This window comes from Hyperolius riggenbachi, chromosome 4 (assembly GCF_040937935.1).
Source record: "Hyperolius riggenbachi isolate aHypRig1 chromosome 4, aHypRig1.pri, whole genome shotgun sequence".
Lineage (NCBI taxonomy): Eukaryota > Metazoa > Chordata > Amphibia > Anura > Hyperoliidae > Hyperolius > Hyperolius riggenbachi.
Window position 1 is genome coordinate 414,105,285 of NC_090649.1, and position 13,646 is coordinate 414,118,930.

Below are 13,646 nucleotides of genomic sequence, written 5' to 3' on the forward strand. Positions count from 1 at the left end.
GAGATATCCGCACCACTGGTGGTAAAGTGGTTAAAGTGGAACTCTGGTTCATAAAGGCGGGATGCACTTTATTATGCTGGATCTGATGTGAGGCCACAGGTACAGCTTACTGCAATAAAAGGTCACAAAACCTTTTTCATGAAGTATTGTCTACTACGACACTGTTTAATTTTTTTCTTTTTCTTCAACAAAACTTTATTGAAATAAAATGTAAAACCGTACAAAGTAGTTCAAGTCGAATAAGACATAGATATAATACAACAATGAGCATATGAGTCAAAAAAGGAAAGGACAGCAAGGAAAATACATTATGCATCAGCATCATTCCTTGAAAATTTTTCTTAAAGTGATCCTGTAATGTTCTCTAGAAAAAAAAGTTTGGTATTTACCTCAATAGAGGGAATCCTGTGGGTAGTCCAGAGGCTTCCCTATCCGTGAAGAAGCCCTCTGTTCCTGCGCAAGGTCCCTCGTTGGGTATGGTCTCTCGCTCCCATCCATGCACAGCCTGAGAGGGGAGTGCTGCCCTGAAGTGAGAGGGCCCTGGCCAGCAGCAGTGGGGTCAAGGAGGACGTGGGAAGCCTGCAGAGCATCCAGAGGCTTTCCACTGCCTCAGCAAGTATCTAACTGGTTTTTTTCTTGGACATTACATGTTTGCTTTAATACACGTGTAGTTGTAACCTTTTCACTTTTCATATCTTATAGGTTGGCCGCCTTTATTCTTGGGCTTCTCTTGCATTGTCCCTCTTCCTAGTATAGAGGTTGTTTGGCCAGTGATCTGAGGAGCAAAATGGCTGCCAAATCCTCCTTACACTGTCAGCACTTTTATTTCTGTTATTTCAGTTATAAGTTTAGGGAGAGAGAAAATCATGTTACCCAGTGGCAGCTGGGAGTCCTCTGCACTCTTAACGGTGGGTGGGGGAGGGGGGCAGCAACACTTTAATTCATTATAATTCTGCTATTGATCATGGGGTTGTTTGGAATGGATTTAAAACATTAGCTGCAGGTGAATATTACATTTTACACTGTGCTGGATGTAATCTATGAATTCTGAATTGTCGGCTTCCACACTTCCATATGCACTGCATGTCTGAATACAGATAGAGCCATTATGTATGCTGGCCTATGACAATCTTCTGACACATTTCTCTTGTTTCTCCCATCTAGTGACGCATTATTCAATGTGGCTTCTTGTCAGTTGGGCTCATTGCTGCTCTTTGGTCAAATCCAGTCTCGCAGATAGTGATAATTTACAAGATTGGCTTAAAAAATTAACGCTTCTTATACCTGAGGTAAGACTCTATCTTCAAGAGAAATCTTATGCTTGTCATAAAATATGACTTCTATGTATTAATGTGATTAATATGACTTCTATCTATTAATGTGTGTAAAATTTGATTTTTTTTTGGAGGGGTTGTTGTCTAAGTATTCATAGCCATAAGAGTATAAGGTTAGGTTCACAGTGGTGCAGCATAGTTAGGTAGCTTTTTGCACTGCAATTCACCACCTATGCGACGGGTGTGTTGCGACATCGTAACACTGCTTTCAGTGGGCTACCTCAAAACGTGTGTGTTAAACAGGAGCTTTTCATTGACTGTATGCTTCACTGCTTGCATATGCAGCGCTTGGATAACGTGTGGTGTTGCTTTCCCATTGCGATACTTTCCTACTGTTACCGGCAACACCATGCCCCCTATAAACCCAGCCTAAAAGTCAGCCTCATGGTAAAGGGTCTGTCTAGGAACCTCTAAATCCCTTTTGTTTTTCAGAGCCCCCAGGTATAAACATGTATGGTGTCCCCTTCTGATAAAATCTGGTATGACTGCACAGAACAAGCTGCAGTAAAGCAAGGCCATACACACATCGATTATTCCCGGCAGACTCGATCTCTCAAATCTGCTGGAAATCTTAAGCACGACATGCCACATAATCTGTGTGCAATGTATGGAAGGATTCGGTCGTTTACGGATTCAGTTCAGAGAGGGATTAATAAATTTGCCAGATTGGGTTGCAATCTATGTGTGTATGGAACTGTCTGCAGCTGGATGTTAGTGTGCCTAGGGTTCCTTTCCTCTAGTTGCACTTGGAGCATTTTTTACAGCCTTGCACATTTCCCAATTGCAAGGATGCCACCTCATAAACTGCAGTACATCGTTACAACTAGTGTAATACAATTTTCGCTGATATCTAAATGTACTGCATACTTCACTTGAATGTGAATTGTTTGTGCCTTTCAAAGCTATTGAATGTCATTTTGCAGGCACACAGGACAAATGTACTGGTGTGCGTTTTTACTTGCATAGTTTAGAATTCCTAGTGGAAACCCACGGTAGATGGCAGTGCACGAATTGTGGACACTATCGTCTGAATCTATGATTAGGCATCAGGCTAGAGGAGGAGCTGCAGGGGTCATTAGCCACATGGCATCGTGTGAAACCAGTCACTGCAGAGATAGGTGATGTGGTTCATTTGATTCTCTACTAGATTTCAGGTAAATATCTGATCAGGATAGGGAAGCAAGTGTGTACATTGATCACTATCTCTTGTTTTCATGGAATAATGACTGTTTGTCAGATCAGGGCACTGTGGTCCAGTGGAAGGCCACAAGGATTTTGTTTAATACTAAAGAATTGTGAGAACTTAGTGGGGTTCTGGTACATGTGGCAGTGTCATCTTCTTATTTCTAAGGAAAAGTCAGGGAAAGCCTGGATCAATTGTGTGGTCACCGCCACATCATGTGACCTTAACCCAGCCAATCGGGGACCAATAGCTGGCGTAGGAATATTACCGGGCATTTCAGAGGTGTTTAGCTTTGCAAAAAATACCACCTTTTTATAAATAGACCAATGTTTAAGTTTTGTGGTTCACTGTGATGTATTGCTTCTTTATAAATGGCCTCCTAAAGGACATGCACTTATGATCTGCAGCCACAGGTCAGTAGTGTCTTTTTCCTCCTTGATATCCGTCCTCTTGTAGGCAAGGCAATGAGTGATGAGGCTTGTTCTTGTGAAATGACCATTTTATTTAAAATATGTGCAATTTAAATTCAACTGTAACGTGTCCATGTTTATTTGCTAGACTGCAGTTCGTCATGAATCGTGCAATGGCCTGTACAAGCTGTCCCTTTCTGGTCTGGATGGCGGCGACTCTATAAATCGGTCATTCCTGCTTCTGGCTGCATCAACACTATTAAAATTTCTTCCTGATGCTCAAGCACTAAAACCCATTCGGGTGAGTGACTGGAAAATGTCTGCTCTATTCAAGCTGTGAAGGTAGCTCTGCTTCTCTGTACTTTTCCTATATTAATTCCTACCTGTACATCAGGGGTCTCAAACTCACTTTACCTGGGGGGCCGCAGGAGGCAAAGTCAGGATGAGGCTGGGCCGCATAAGGAATTTCACAATCACGGCGCATCGCCGCCTCTGCCCGCCCCTCTCACTCTTCCTTCACAGAGAGGGGCGGGGAGAGGCGGCGATCCGTGCGGCGATTGACGTCAGGAGGGGCAGAGCTAAAGCTGAAAGCTCTGCCCCTTCCAGGAAATGCCAGCAGATTGCCCCCCGGGCGATTTGGGGCTCTGCAGCCCTCGTTTAGCCGCGGGGACATGGCGGATTACTTGGGAGGACTGAAGCGAACTATAAGGAAGCTTTTGCTGGCGAGGGCCACAAAATATTGTATCGACGGCCGCAAATGGCCCGCGAGTTTGAGACCCCTGCTTACATCAACCTATCCAACCAGTGACTTCCTAGTAAGCCTTGGCTGTTATTTCCCACTGTTGTTACTTCTCACATTTTGGGGATGAAATACTTTCTTGGCTGCATTATACACTTCAGAAGAATTTTCTACTTTACATACTAGACTGCCTGTTACTTTTGACTCGTGTATCTTTATTGCAAGTTTTGACATCTCGTTTCCCAATTTTCAAAGCTACTACATTGGCCTTTTTGCTAAAACAAACTCTTGAATGGTTGCAGTGATGGAGGAAGTGGATTAGATCCACCATGAGGATTACAGATGATCCATGGGGTGCTAATTTTCTGAATTAAAGGGAACCTGAACAGACACTGGATACAGAGGCTGCCATATTTTTCTTTAAGGCAATGCCAGTTGCCTGGCAGTCCTGTTGATCATTCTGGCATAAGTAGTGTCTAAATTGCACACCTAAAACAAGCATGCAGCTAATCTTGTCAGCTTTTTTTTTTATCTCAAATATCTGATCTGCATGCTTGTTCAGAGTCTATGGCTAAAAGTATTAAGCTACGTACAGACATGCGATAACGATCGTTCGTAAGCAACGACGAACGATCAATTAAGGAGAGAAATGAAAAGGTCGTTAGTAAAGAGGTGTTGAAAGTGGCAAACGATCAGATCGTTTCCGAACGAACGATGCGGAAGTGACGAACGTATGATGCAGCGCATCTATTATGCTAAACGTTATTCAGATCAATGAACCCGGAACGAACGTCATTGTTAATGGCCAGTAGGAAAGAGGAAGTTGCGTACAGATATATATATATATATATATATATATATATATATATATATATATATATATATATATATATATATATATATATATTATACACACACACACACACACACACACACACACACACACACACACACACACACACACACACACACACACACACACACACACACACAGATAGATATATCTCTATCTATATATACATATATATATATATATATATATATCTATATACATATATCTATATACATCTCTCTGTCTCTCTCTCTCTGTCTGCGCATGTACGGTACTTAACGAACGATCGTTTTTGTAACGATCAGCATACACACGTACTTTTGCTAACGATCGTCGTTGCAAAAAATCCGCCAGGACGGATTTCCAGTTTGCAACGACTTCAGTTGCTGATCGCTACCCTTAACGATCGTTAGCGGTTATTTTGTAACGATCGTTGTTATAAACGATCGTTAGTCGTTCGTTACCAACGACTTTAGTCGCATGTCTGTATGCCCCTTAAGCGGCAGAAGATCATCAGGTCTGCCAGGCATTTTGCATTGTTTAAAAGGAAATAAGTCGGCCTCCATATCACGTCTCTTTTAAGGTGTCCTTTATTTTAAAATTAGTTGCAAATTGCATGAAGCTTGGTATAGGGTTAGATTGATCCAAATAATTTGAGTGATCGATCTCCAAGCTGCCTGCAATTTGCAATATAAATGAATTTGGAAAAATAAATATTTCATTGATATTCTCTGGAAAGGAAAAACTACCAAACTTGTGAATTCAGAATGAGTATAAGTAAATCATGTGACCTGAAGCAACACCTCCTATTCCATCTGGACCATTTTTGTCGTCCTGTGCCACTCCTTTCATGGTTCTCCCTCCCCCTTAAAGTGGTCTGAAAGTCAGCATTTCTATTTTGCTCTAAAAGATTCCTTACAGCTTTAAGGCCTCTTTCACAGTGGGACGTTGCGTTTCATGTGACGTTAAGGTCGCATAATGTGCCCCTAATGCAACGCATTGAAAGACTATAACTTTTAGCCCTGCGTTTGGTGCGCCGTATTCGTCGCACAGTGATGGAGCGAAAACAGCGCATGCGTTACATTTCAAAAAAAATTACTGAGCATGCGCAACACACACAACGCAGCAGATTTATTGCTTAAACGCACAGCATGCAGCACTTTCTAAATATTGCTACACGTTACACACAACGCAACGTGTGCACTGTGAATGTTGCACAGACTTAATATTGTCCACATTAAAACATTTTCTGACGTGCGACTTTAAAGAGAACCCGAGGTGTGTTTAAAGAATGTTATCTGCATACAGAGGCTGGATCTGCCTATACAGCCCAGCCTCTGTTGCTATCCCAAACCCCACTAAGGTCCCCCTGCACTCTGCAATCCCTCATAAATCACAGCCATGCTGTGAGGCTGTGTTTACAGCTGTAGTGTCAGTCTTAGCTGCTCCCCCGCCTCCTGCATAGCTCTGGTCCCTGCCCCCGTCCCTTCCCTCCAATCAGCAGGGAGGGAAGGGATGCAGGCGGGGACTGGAGTTCTGCAGGAGGCGGGGAGAGCAGCAGACTGACACTATAGAGATAAACACAGCCAGCTCTGACAAGCTGTTTGTCAGCAGCGTGGCTGTGATTTATGAGGGATTGCAGAGTGCAGGGGGACCTTAGGGGGGTTTGGGATAGCAACAGAGGCTGGGCTATATAGGCAGATCCAGCCTCTGTATGCAGATAATATTCTTCAAACCCACCTCGGGTTCTCTTTAACGTTGCATTGTGAAAAAGGCCTAAAGCTCAACTATCCCAGAAAAAAATTCACAGAACATCATTGAAACAGTTAAACAGCACCTTGTCCTGACATGGAAAAGCTGTTCAGCCTGAAATCAGCATCCAGACTAGAGATAACCAGACTGAAGATAACAGCATCTTTGTTTACATTCCAATGTTGTTACATTTGTGTGTTAACAACTGAAAACACTCTCTGAGAAGCTCTCTGTGCTTCAGGCATGCACACAGTTCAGAATAGCTCACTAGAAGATTTTAGTATATAATAAAATGCAGCTGGAATAAAATGCAATGGCAGCTTTCAGGGCAAGATGAACTACACTTTTGCAATAATACTTTTGCACAAAAGCGAATACTATAACTGTATGAGTAATAAAAAGTAGTAGCAGTAGGGTATTGTACCGTGTTAGCCATCAGTAAAAGCAAGAAGTTTTAAATCAGGATGATACCATTTATTGGCTAACTACAAATGAATAAGAATAAACAAGCTTTCGGCCTTGCAGCCTTCGTCAGGTTTATATCCTGTTAGTTTGCAAGCTGGTGGTACAGACAGCTTATATACATGCAACATCAAAAGGAAAAACAGATATTTTTTTCAAGCATAAATACATCATTAAGATGCCTTAATACAAACAGACCATCTAAATGGGGTAAGATAAGGATCCTTGTTTACTTTATTGCTCACAGACCTGGTATTAGGATTGACCCAGAGGTATCGTAAATTCTTAGTTCACAAGTTCAGCTAGGGTGGCTGAGACAGTTCATATATCATCAATCTCATACCAATATAGAAAGTTGTTGTCCTTATTCAGACCCTTCTGCACAGCTTTGAAACAATTTATAAATTTTGTTTCTGCTATTAATCGGTCATTTGACGTTTTGAAGCCGCCCTTCAGGGCAGTGACACGAAGATCATCCATGCTGTGTCCGTTGGACCGAAAGTGTGTAGCAACTGGGAGTCCAGATTTGGTATCATTAATAGTGTGCCTGTGTCCATTCATACGTTTGCGCAGAGTTTGTCCAGTTTCTCCCACGTACATAACATTGGGGCATTTAGCACACATGATCAGATATACCAGATTGGTGGACCCACAAGAAAATTTACCTTGTATTCTGTACTCCTGTTGTGAACCTGGTATCGTTACCCTGTCAGTGGAGTAAATGTGTCTGCAGGTCCCACATATTTTTTGTCGGCAGGGTGATGTTCCGTTTTGTTGAGGCCTATTCAAAGAGCTCCTGACAATCATCTGTTTTAGATTGTGTGGTTGCCGATATGACAAGAGTGGAGGTTTAGGGAATATTGTTCTCAGTCTGTGATCCTTGTGTAAAATGGGATGAAGTTCCTTAGCAATCCTCCTTAAGATTTCCAGGTGTGGGTTGTAGGTGACAACCAAAGGGACACGTTCCTCTTTCTGGTTTTGCTTATATTTCAGGAGTTCAGTCCTGGGGATGTTGCTGGCTTTCCTGATTTGGGCCTCAGCCATAGGAGGACTGTAACCTTGTTTAATGAAAGTGTTCTTAAGGTGATCCAGGTGCTTGTCTCTGTCCATCCTGTCAGAACAAATCCGGTTGTACCTTATAGCTTGGCTGTAAATTATAGAGTTCTTAATGTGCTTGGGATGAAAACTGTCATATCTTAGGTATGTGGGACGGTCTGTAGGTTTGCGATACACAGAGGTTTGTATGTTGTTACCCCTGATGTATATGGTGGTGTCCAGAAAGTTAATCTCTGTGTGAGAGTAGGTAAGTTTCAATTTGATTGTAGGATGGAAGGCATTGAAGTTCCTGTGGAACTGGAGAAGATCATCCTCACTTGCGGACCAGATGATTAAAATATCATCTGGTCCGCAAGTCATTCCTCAATGCCACATGCATTGAGGAATACCTCAATGCATGTGGCATAAAACCCTTGGCCTACTTCCGCTTCATTGATGATATTTTAATCATCTGGTCCGCAAGTGAGGATGATCTTCTCCAGTTCCACAGGAACTTCAATGCCTTCCATCCTACAATCAAATTGAAACTTACCTACTCTCACACAGAGATTAACTTTCTGGACACCACCATATACATCAGGGGTAACAACATACAAACCTCTGTGTATCGCAAACCTACAGACCGTCCCACATACCTAAGATATGACAGTTTTCATCCCAAGCACATTAAGAACTCTATAATTTACAGCCAAGCTATAAGGTACAACCGGATTTGTTCTGACAGGATGGACAGAGACAAGCACCTGGATCACCTTAAGAACACTTTCATTAAACAAGGTTACAGTCCTCCTATGGCTGAGGCCCAAATCAGGAAAGCCAGCAACATCCCCAGGACTGAACTCCTGAAATATAAGCAAAACCAGAAAGAGGAACGTGTCCCTTTGGTTGTCACCTACAACCCACACCTGGAAATCTTAAGGAGGATTGCTAAGGAACTTCATCCCATTTTACACAAGGATCACAGACTGAGAACAATATTCCCTAAACCTCCACTCTTGTCATATCGGCAACCACACAATCTAAAACAGATGATTGTCAGGAGCTCTTTGAATAGGCCTCAACAAAACGGAACATCACCCTGCCGACAAAAAATATGTGGGACCTGCAGACACATTTACTCCACTGACAGGGTATCGATACCAGGTTCACAACAGGAGTACAGAATACAAGGTAAATTTTCTTGTGGGTCCACCAATCTGGTATATCTGATCATGTGTGCTAAATGCCCCAATGTTATGTACGTGGGAGAAACTGGACAAACTCTGCGCAAACGTATGAATGGACACAGGCACACTATTAATGATACCAAATCTGGACTCCCAGTTGCTACACACTTTCGGTCCAACGGACACAGCATGGATGATCTTCGTGTCACTGCCCTGAAGGGCGGCTTCAAAACGTCAAATGACCGATTAATAGCAGAAACAAAATTTATAAATTGTTTCAAAGCTGTGCAGAAGGGTCTGAATAAGGACAACAACTTTCTATATTGGTATGAGATTGATGATATATGAACTGTCTCAGCCACCCTAGCTGAACTTGTGAACTAAGAATTTACGATACCTCTGGGTCAATCCTAATACCAGGTCTGTGAGCAATAAAGTAAACAAGGATCCTTATCTTACCCCATTTAGATGGTCTGTTTGTATTAAGGCATCTTAATGATGTATTTATGCTTGAAAAAAATATCTGTTTTTCCTTTTGATGTTGCATGTATATAAGCTGTCTGTACCACCAGCTTGCAAACTAACAGGATATAAACCTGACGAAGGCTGCAAGGCCGAAAGCTTGTTTATTCTTATTCATTTGTAGTTAGCCAATAAATGGTATCATCCTGATTTAAAACTTCTTGCTAATAAAAAGTAGGAAAACACATTTTTATTGAATGTTATGTCAGCGTGTCAAACCACTTTGTTTGAAAAAGTATTCCTTTTGATAACTGTTGGCAGTGGACTTTCATAATGCATGCACATTCATCAGACGCCATACATGTGACCATGCTCGGTTTGTCCTCTTGTGCCCTAGCAAGTAGCAGTATCCTTTGGAGCGTGGCTTCTGGAGGCGGGTACTAGGTGTGAGTTACGTTGCAATGGGCCGCATTTTGGTTGTCCCATTGAAGCTACTGCTGCGCCTTCCCAGTATTTGACAAGCTGCTTATCATATATATAAAAAAAAACAGTGATTACAGCCATTCTTTTAAATTAGAAAAATATCACATCAGGTACGCTTAAATTTCCTTCTCTAGGCATGAGACTGAAAACCTATGTAATTATTAAAGATATTACCCAATCAACATTTGTCTGGTTGATGTCGGCATATATGCTCTATGATTAACACTAACCACACCTTACTCGCTCTTCTTGAAACTGATTTTCTAAGCCCAACTTCTATATACAACACAAGTCCGCTTCTGTGCAAACACCATAAATTGATCTTTTCTGAGGCAGCAGTCATACACTGCAAGCCAATAAGTCATTGGCCTCTATTCACTAAGCTTATCTCCTGTCTTTAATAACATTTCTAGAGTGATCACCATGGTGATGAGGCATGTCGTATTCAGGAAACATTTAACCTCAGGCAAACCTAAAGTTAACTCTTCTGTCTTTAAGTTAACTCTTCAATCCTTAAAATAACGCCACAGTTAAAGACAAAAGACAAGCTGTTTATTAACTGTGTGTAAAATAACTACAGAGGAGGTAACTTAAGGAATCAAGAGAGAAGATACTATCTCTTGTGTGGAGGTAAGTTTTCTCTTGCCTTATTCTCTCCAGCATGATCTTAGTGAATTGAGGCCATTGACACATTTGGCCTGATAGACTTGTAAATATTGTTTTTGAAAAGCTGTCCTACTTTCCTCCATTTCATTGACTCAGCCTCTATTGCATTTGGCAGAGCTACCTCTGTTAAAGCATAACAGAAGTGACAAGTGACTTGAAATAGACATTGGCACAAATGGTACCAGTCCTGCATTGATTTTGTGTTCCCCATGCGCACACTTTTTGGTCATCACAAGGTTTAGTAAACCAGTACTTTATCTGTTTAGTCGGAGAAGTTGAACTGTAGCAACAGTTCTCCTGAAAACTAATTAGAAACCAAAACTTATAGGTGGCTGAACAAACACTCCTTTGTAATAACAGTGCTAAAAAGTTCAATATGTATTATTCTCTGTGTGGGAGATGAATGAACCATATTGTATGTCACACTGACATGGCTGCTGTTAACACTTCAGACATAAAATTTCTGCCCTTAAATTGAAAATAAGAATGACATTCACAAAGAGAGCACATACAATTATATATTTTAATTTCTGTTTTTCTTTTTTTTTAGGTAGAGGACTATGAGGAAGAAACTATTCTACGACCTGGATGTAAAGAATATTTTTGGTTACTGTGTAAACTAATAGATAACATTCATGTCAAAGATGCCAGCCAGGTATAGTTCAAACAAAACATTGAAACTTATGACAGCGCGGCGTAATATGTTGGCGCTTTATAAATACAATAAATAAATAAAATGAATTTTTAAAATGTTTTTACCTCTTGTTTTGTCCTGTGCTGGCTAGCACTAAAGTTTTTGCTCCTATATGGAAGCTTCTGGTCTCTGTGGAAGTCTCGATACAAGCCCCACCCCTCCCATTCATTGATAATATGAAACCGGTAGACTCTCCTCCATCTCACTCATGCTACAGCAGCCACAGTTTGGTCAACAAAAGGCTTTAATTTGATTTGGCTGCATTGCAAAGCTCTGAAACACAAGTAGGGGTGGTCAGAGCTGATAAAGTGCAGCTGCTGCTTTTCATGGGGGGAGGAGGATTGGGAGCTGCACCTGTGAATTTACGGCCGAGCAAGCGAGTTATTAACCCAGAGACCCCTCAATCCTGGCAGCATTAAGTCAGACCTTACATGACGGCTCTGTCTTTTACACTGGAATCACTCTTCAAGTGAAGTCCATTTGCCTAAACAAGCTTACTGTCTGACACTTGTTCCTTTTCAGCGTTCCACCAAGTTGGGAAATCCCAGTTGCTGTTGCCATATATGAAGGCAAACCACCTGCTCCTCTTCCCTGCTCTGTAGGTTGGTGCATGCTGCTGAACAGAGAACCAAGCACCAGACATATACAATGGTCATAACTACAAACAGCCATCCAAAACAATCACAAAATATGTTGGAGCTTCAGTGGCTGGTAGATTTGACAGTAAAAAGGCGATGGTTATTTTGGTACCACAATAAGCAGGCTTGGCTTTAGAAGTGGTGAATTTTAGTTGAAGATATTGGCCTAGTTGTCTCCAAATAACCACCAAACCAATTTTTGGATATCCCTAGAATGCACTATTATTACATAATTTTTTTTGAAGAATATATTTTTATTGAAATTTTTAAGACATAAACAGGAACAAATAACATTGCCATAGTTATACAGGGAGGCTTCAGAGGAACGTAATGGTATTGCAGATAAGTACATGTCTAGCATTATGACAGCGATTCTGCAAGTGAGTATTTAATACAGCATCTGTGTATAATACATAGCAGGGAACTAGGAAAAACATCACAATTAGCACAGAAAGTAAGGATCCACTGAGTGACGCCTCCTGCACAGATGAGGCAATGGGATGGGGGGAAGAGAGGAAAGAGGAGGGCGAGTATGGGGGGGGAGGGAGAATGAAGGGGGGGGGGGAAGAAAAAGGTGAATCGGGTAAGGGTAGGGTGGGGTAGGGAAAAACCTTACCACAAGGGTTTCCTTGGCATTGCAATATGAAGCATGGACGTATATGCATGATAATTTGACACAAACAGACATTCTGCAAATAAAATACAATATTGAACAAGAGCCAATATCTCCACCATGCAAATAAATGGATATAGTAAATAATAATAATGGTGGAAGTAGCGTGTGTCCTGATTTTATATTTTAAGAAGGGGTACCGGATTCTCAACAACCCATAAAGAATAGTATCTGGCTGCAAGATCTACTGACTGGGAACAGGGGAAATTATCAGTTAATTTAGATCTGAACTGAAGATAGAGAGAAGGTTTTGGCCTTATCTGATTCTCTGTAATCTACCCTAATTGCCCATCTTTTGACACATTTTCCTTGCATATCTTGAGCAGATAGTATTAGATCATCAAGTTGCATTAATTCGTTTAGATGGGTAAAGAGTTCAGTTACATTGGGGGCTTCCAAGGCCCGCCATTTCCTAGCATTGAGCGTACGTGCAGCAGTAAGCACAAATCTGAAGATTGATTTTTTTATGGAAGAGAGCGAGCCAGGGAGGGCTGATAGCAAGGCCACTGCTGGGGAGGGTAGGAGAGGGAGAAGGTAAAGTTCTTCATGTAGTGCGAATACTCTGGACCAGAAGCTCTGTAGTTTGTCACATTCCCACCATATATGAAGGTAAGTGCCTCTATATGTACCACACCTCCAGCACATTTCCGAGGTGGTAGGGTTGTAAGTATGTGTTCTGACTGGGTCTCTGTACCATCTGGAGAAAATTCTATAGTTTGGTGGAGACTGATCACTTATGGGATAGTATAAAAACTTTCTCCCAAGTCTCGGCAGGTAATGGTGCACCTAAATCTCTGTCCCAACCATCTGTGATTTTTCAGCAAGCATGACTCTGAGCTCCTGGAAAGGAGTATGTAGTATAACTTGGAGAGGGAGTGCTCTATCCTGCCTGATTGTGAACATACATTTTCAAAGGGCGTTGGAGATCTATGAATATCCGATTTTGTAAAGAACCATAGAATTTATCCATCTTAAATTTATTAAGCCACATAGGTATTCTTACATTATTAAACCTTGTTTGTTTGTTTGTTTTTCGTAGACAACATTGCTTGATTTGGATGCACTTGCAAGACATCTAGCCGACTGTATTCGCAGG

At 41.5% G+C, this 13,646-nt stretch overlaps 1 protein-coding gene across 5 annotated transcripts in view; it reads left to right on the forward strand.

The window, feature by feature from the left end:
* USP34 (ubiquitin specific peptidase 34) overlaps positions 1-13,646 on the forward strand; it is a 240,088-nt gene that overhangs the window by 161,385 nt on the left and 65,057 nt on the right. For all 5 annotated transcript variants that reach the window (XM_068232384.1, XM_068232385.1, XM_068232387.1 and 2 more), the window contains 4 exons: positions 1,165-1,289; positions 3,076-3,228; positions 11,096-11,200; positions 13,590-13,645. In XM_068232384.1, the coding sequence (XP_068088485.1) occupies positions 1,165-1,289; positions 3,076-3,228; positions 11,096-11,200; positions 13,590-13,645 (439 nt within the window). The remainder of the gene's footprint in view (positions 1-1,164; positions 1,290-3,075; positions 3,229-11,095; positions 11,201-13,589; position 13,646) is intronic.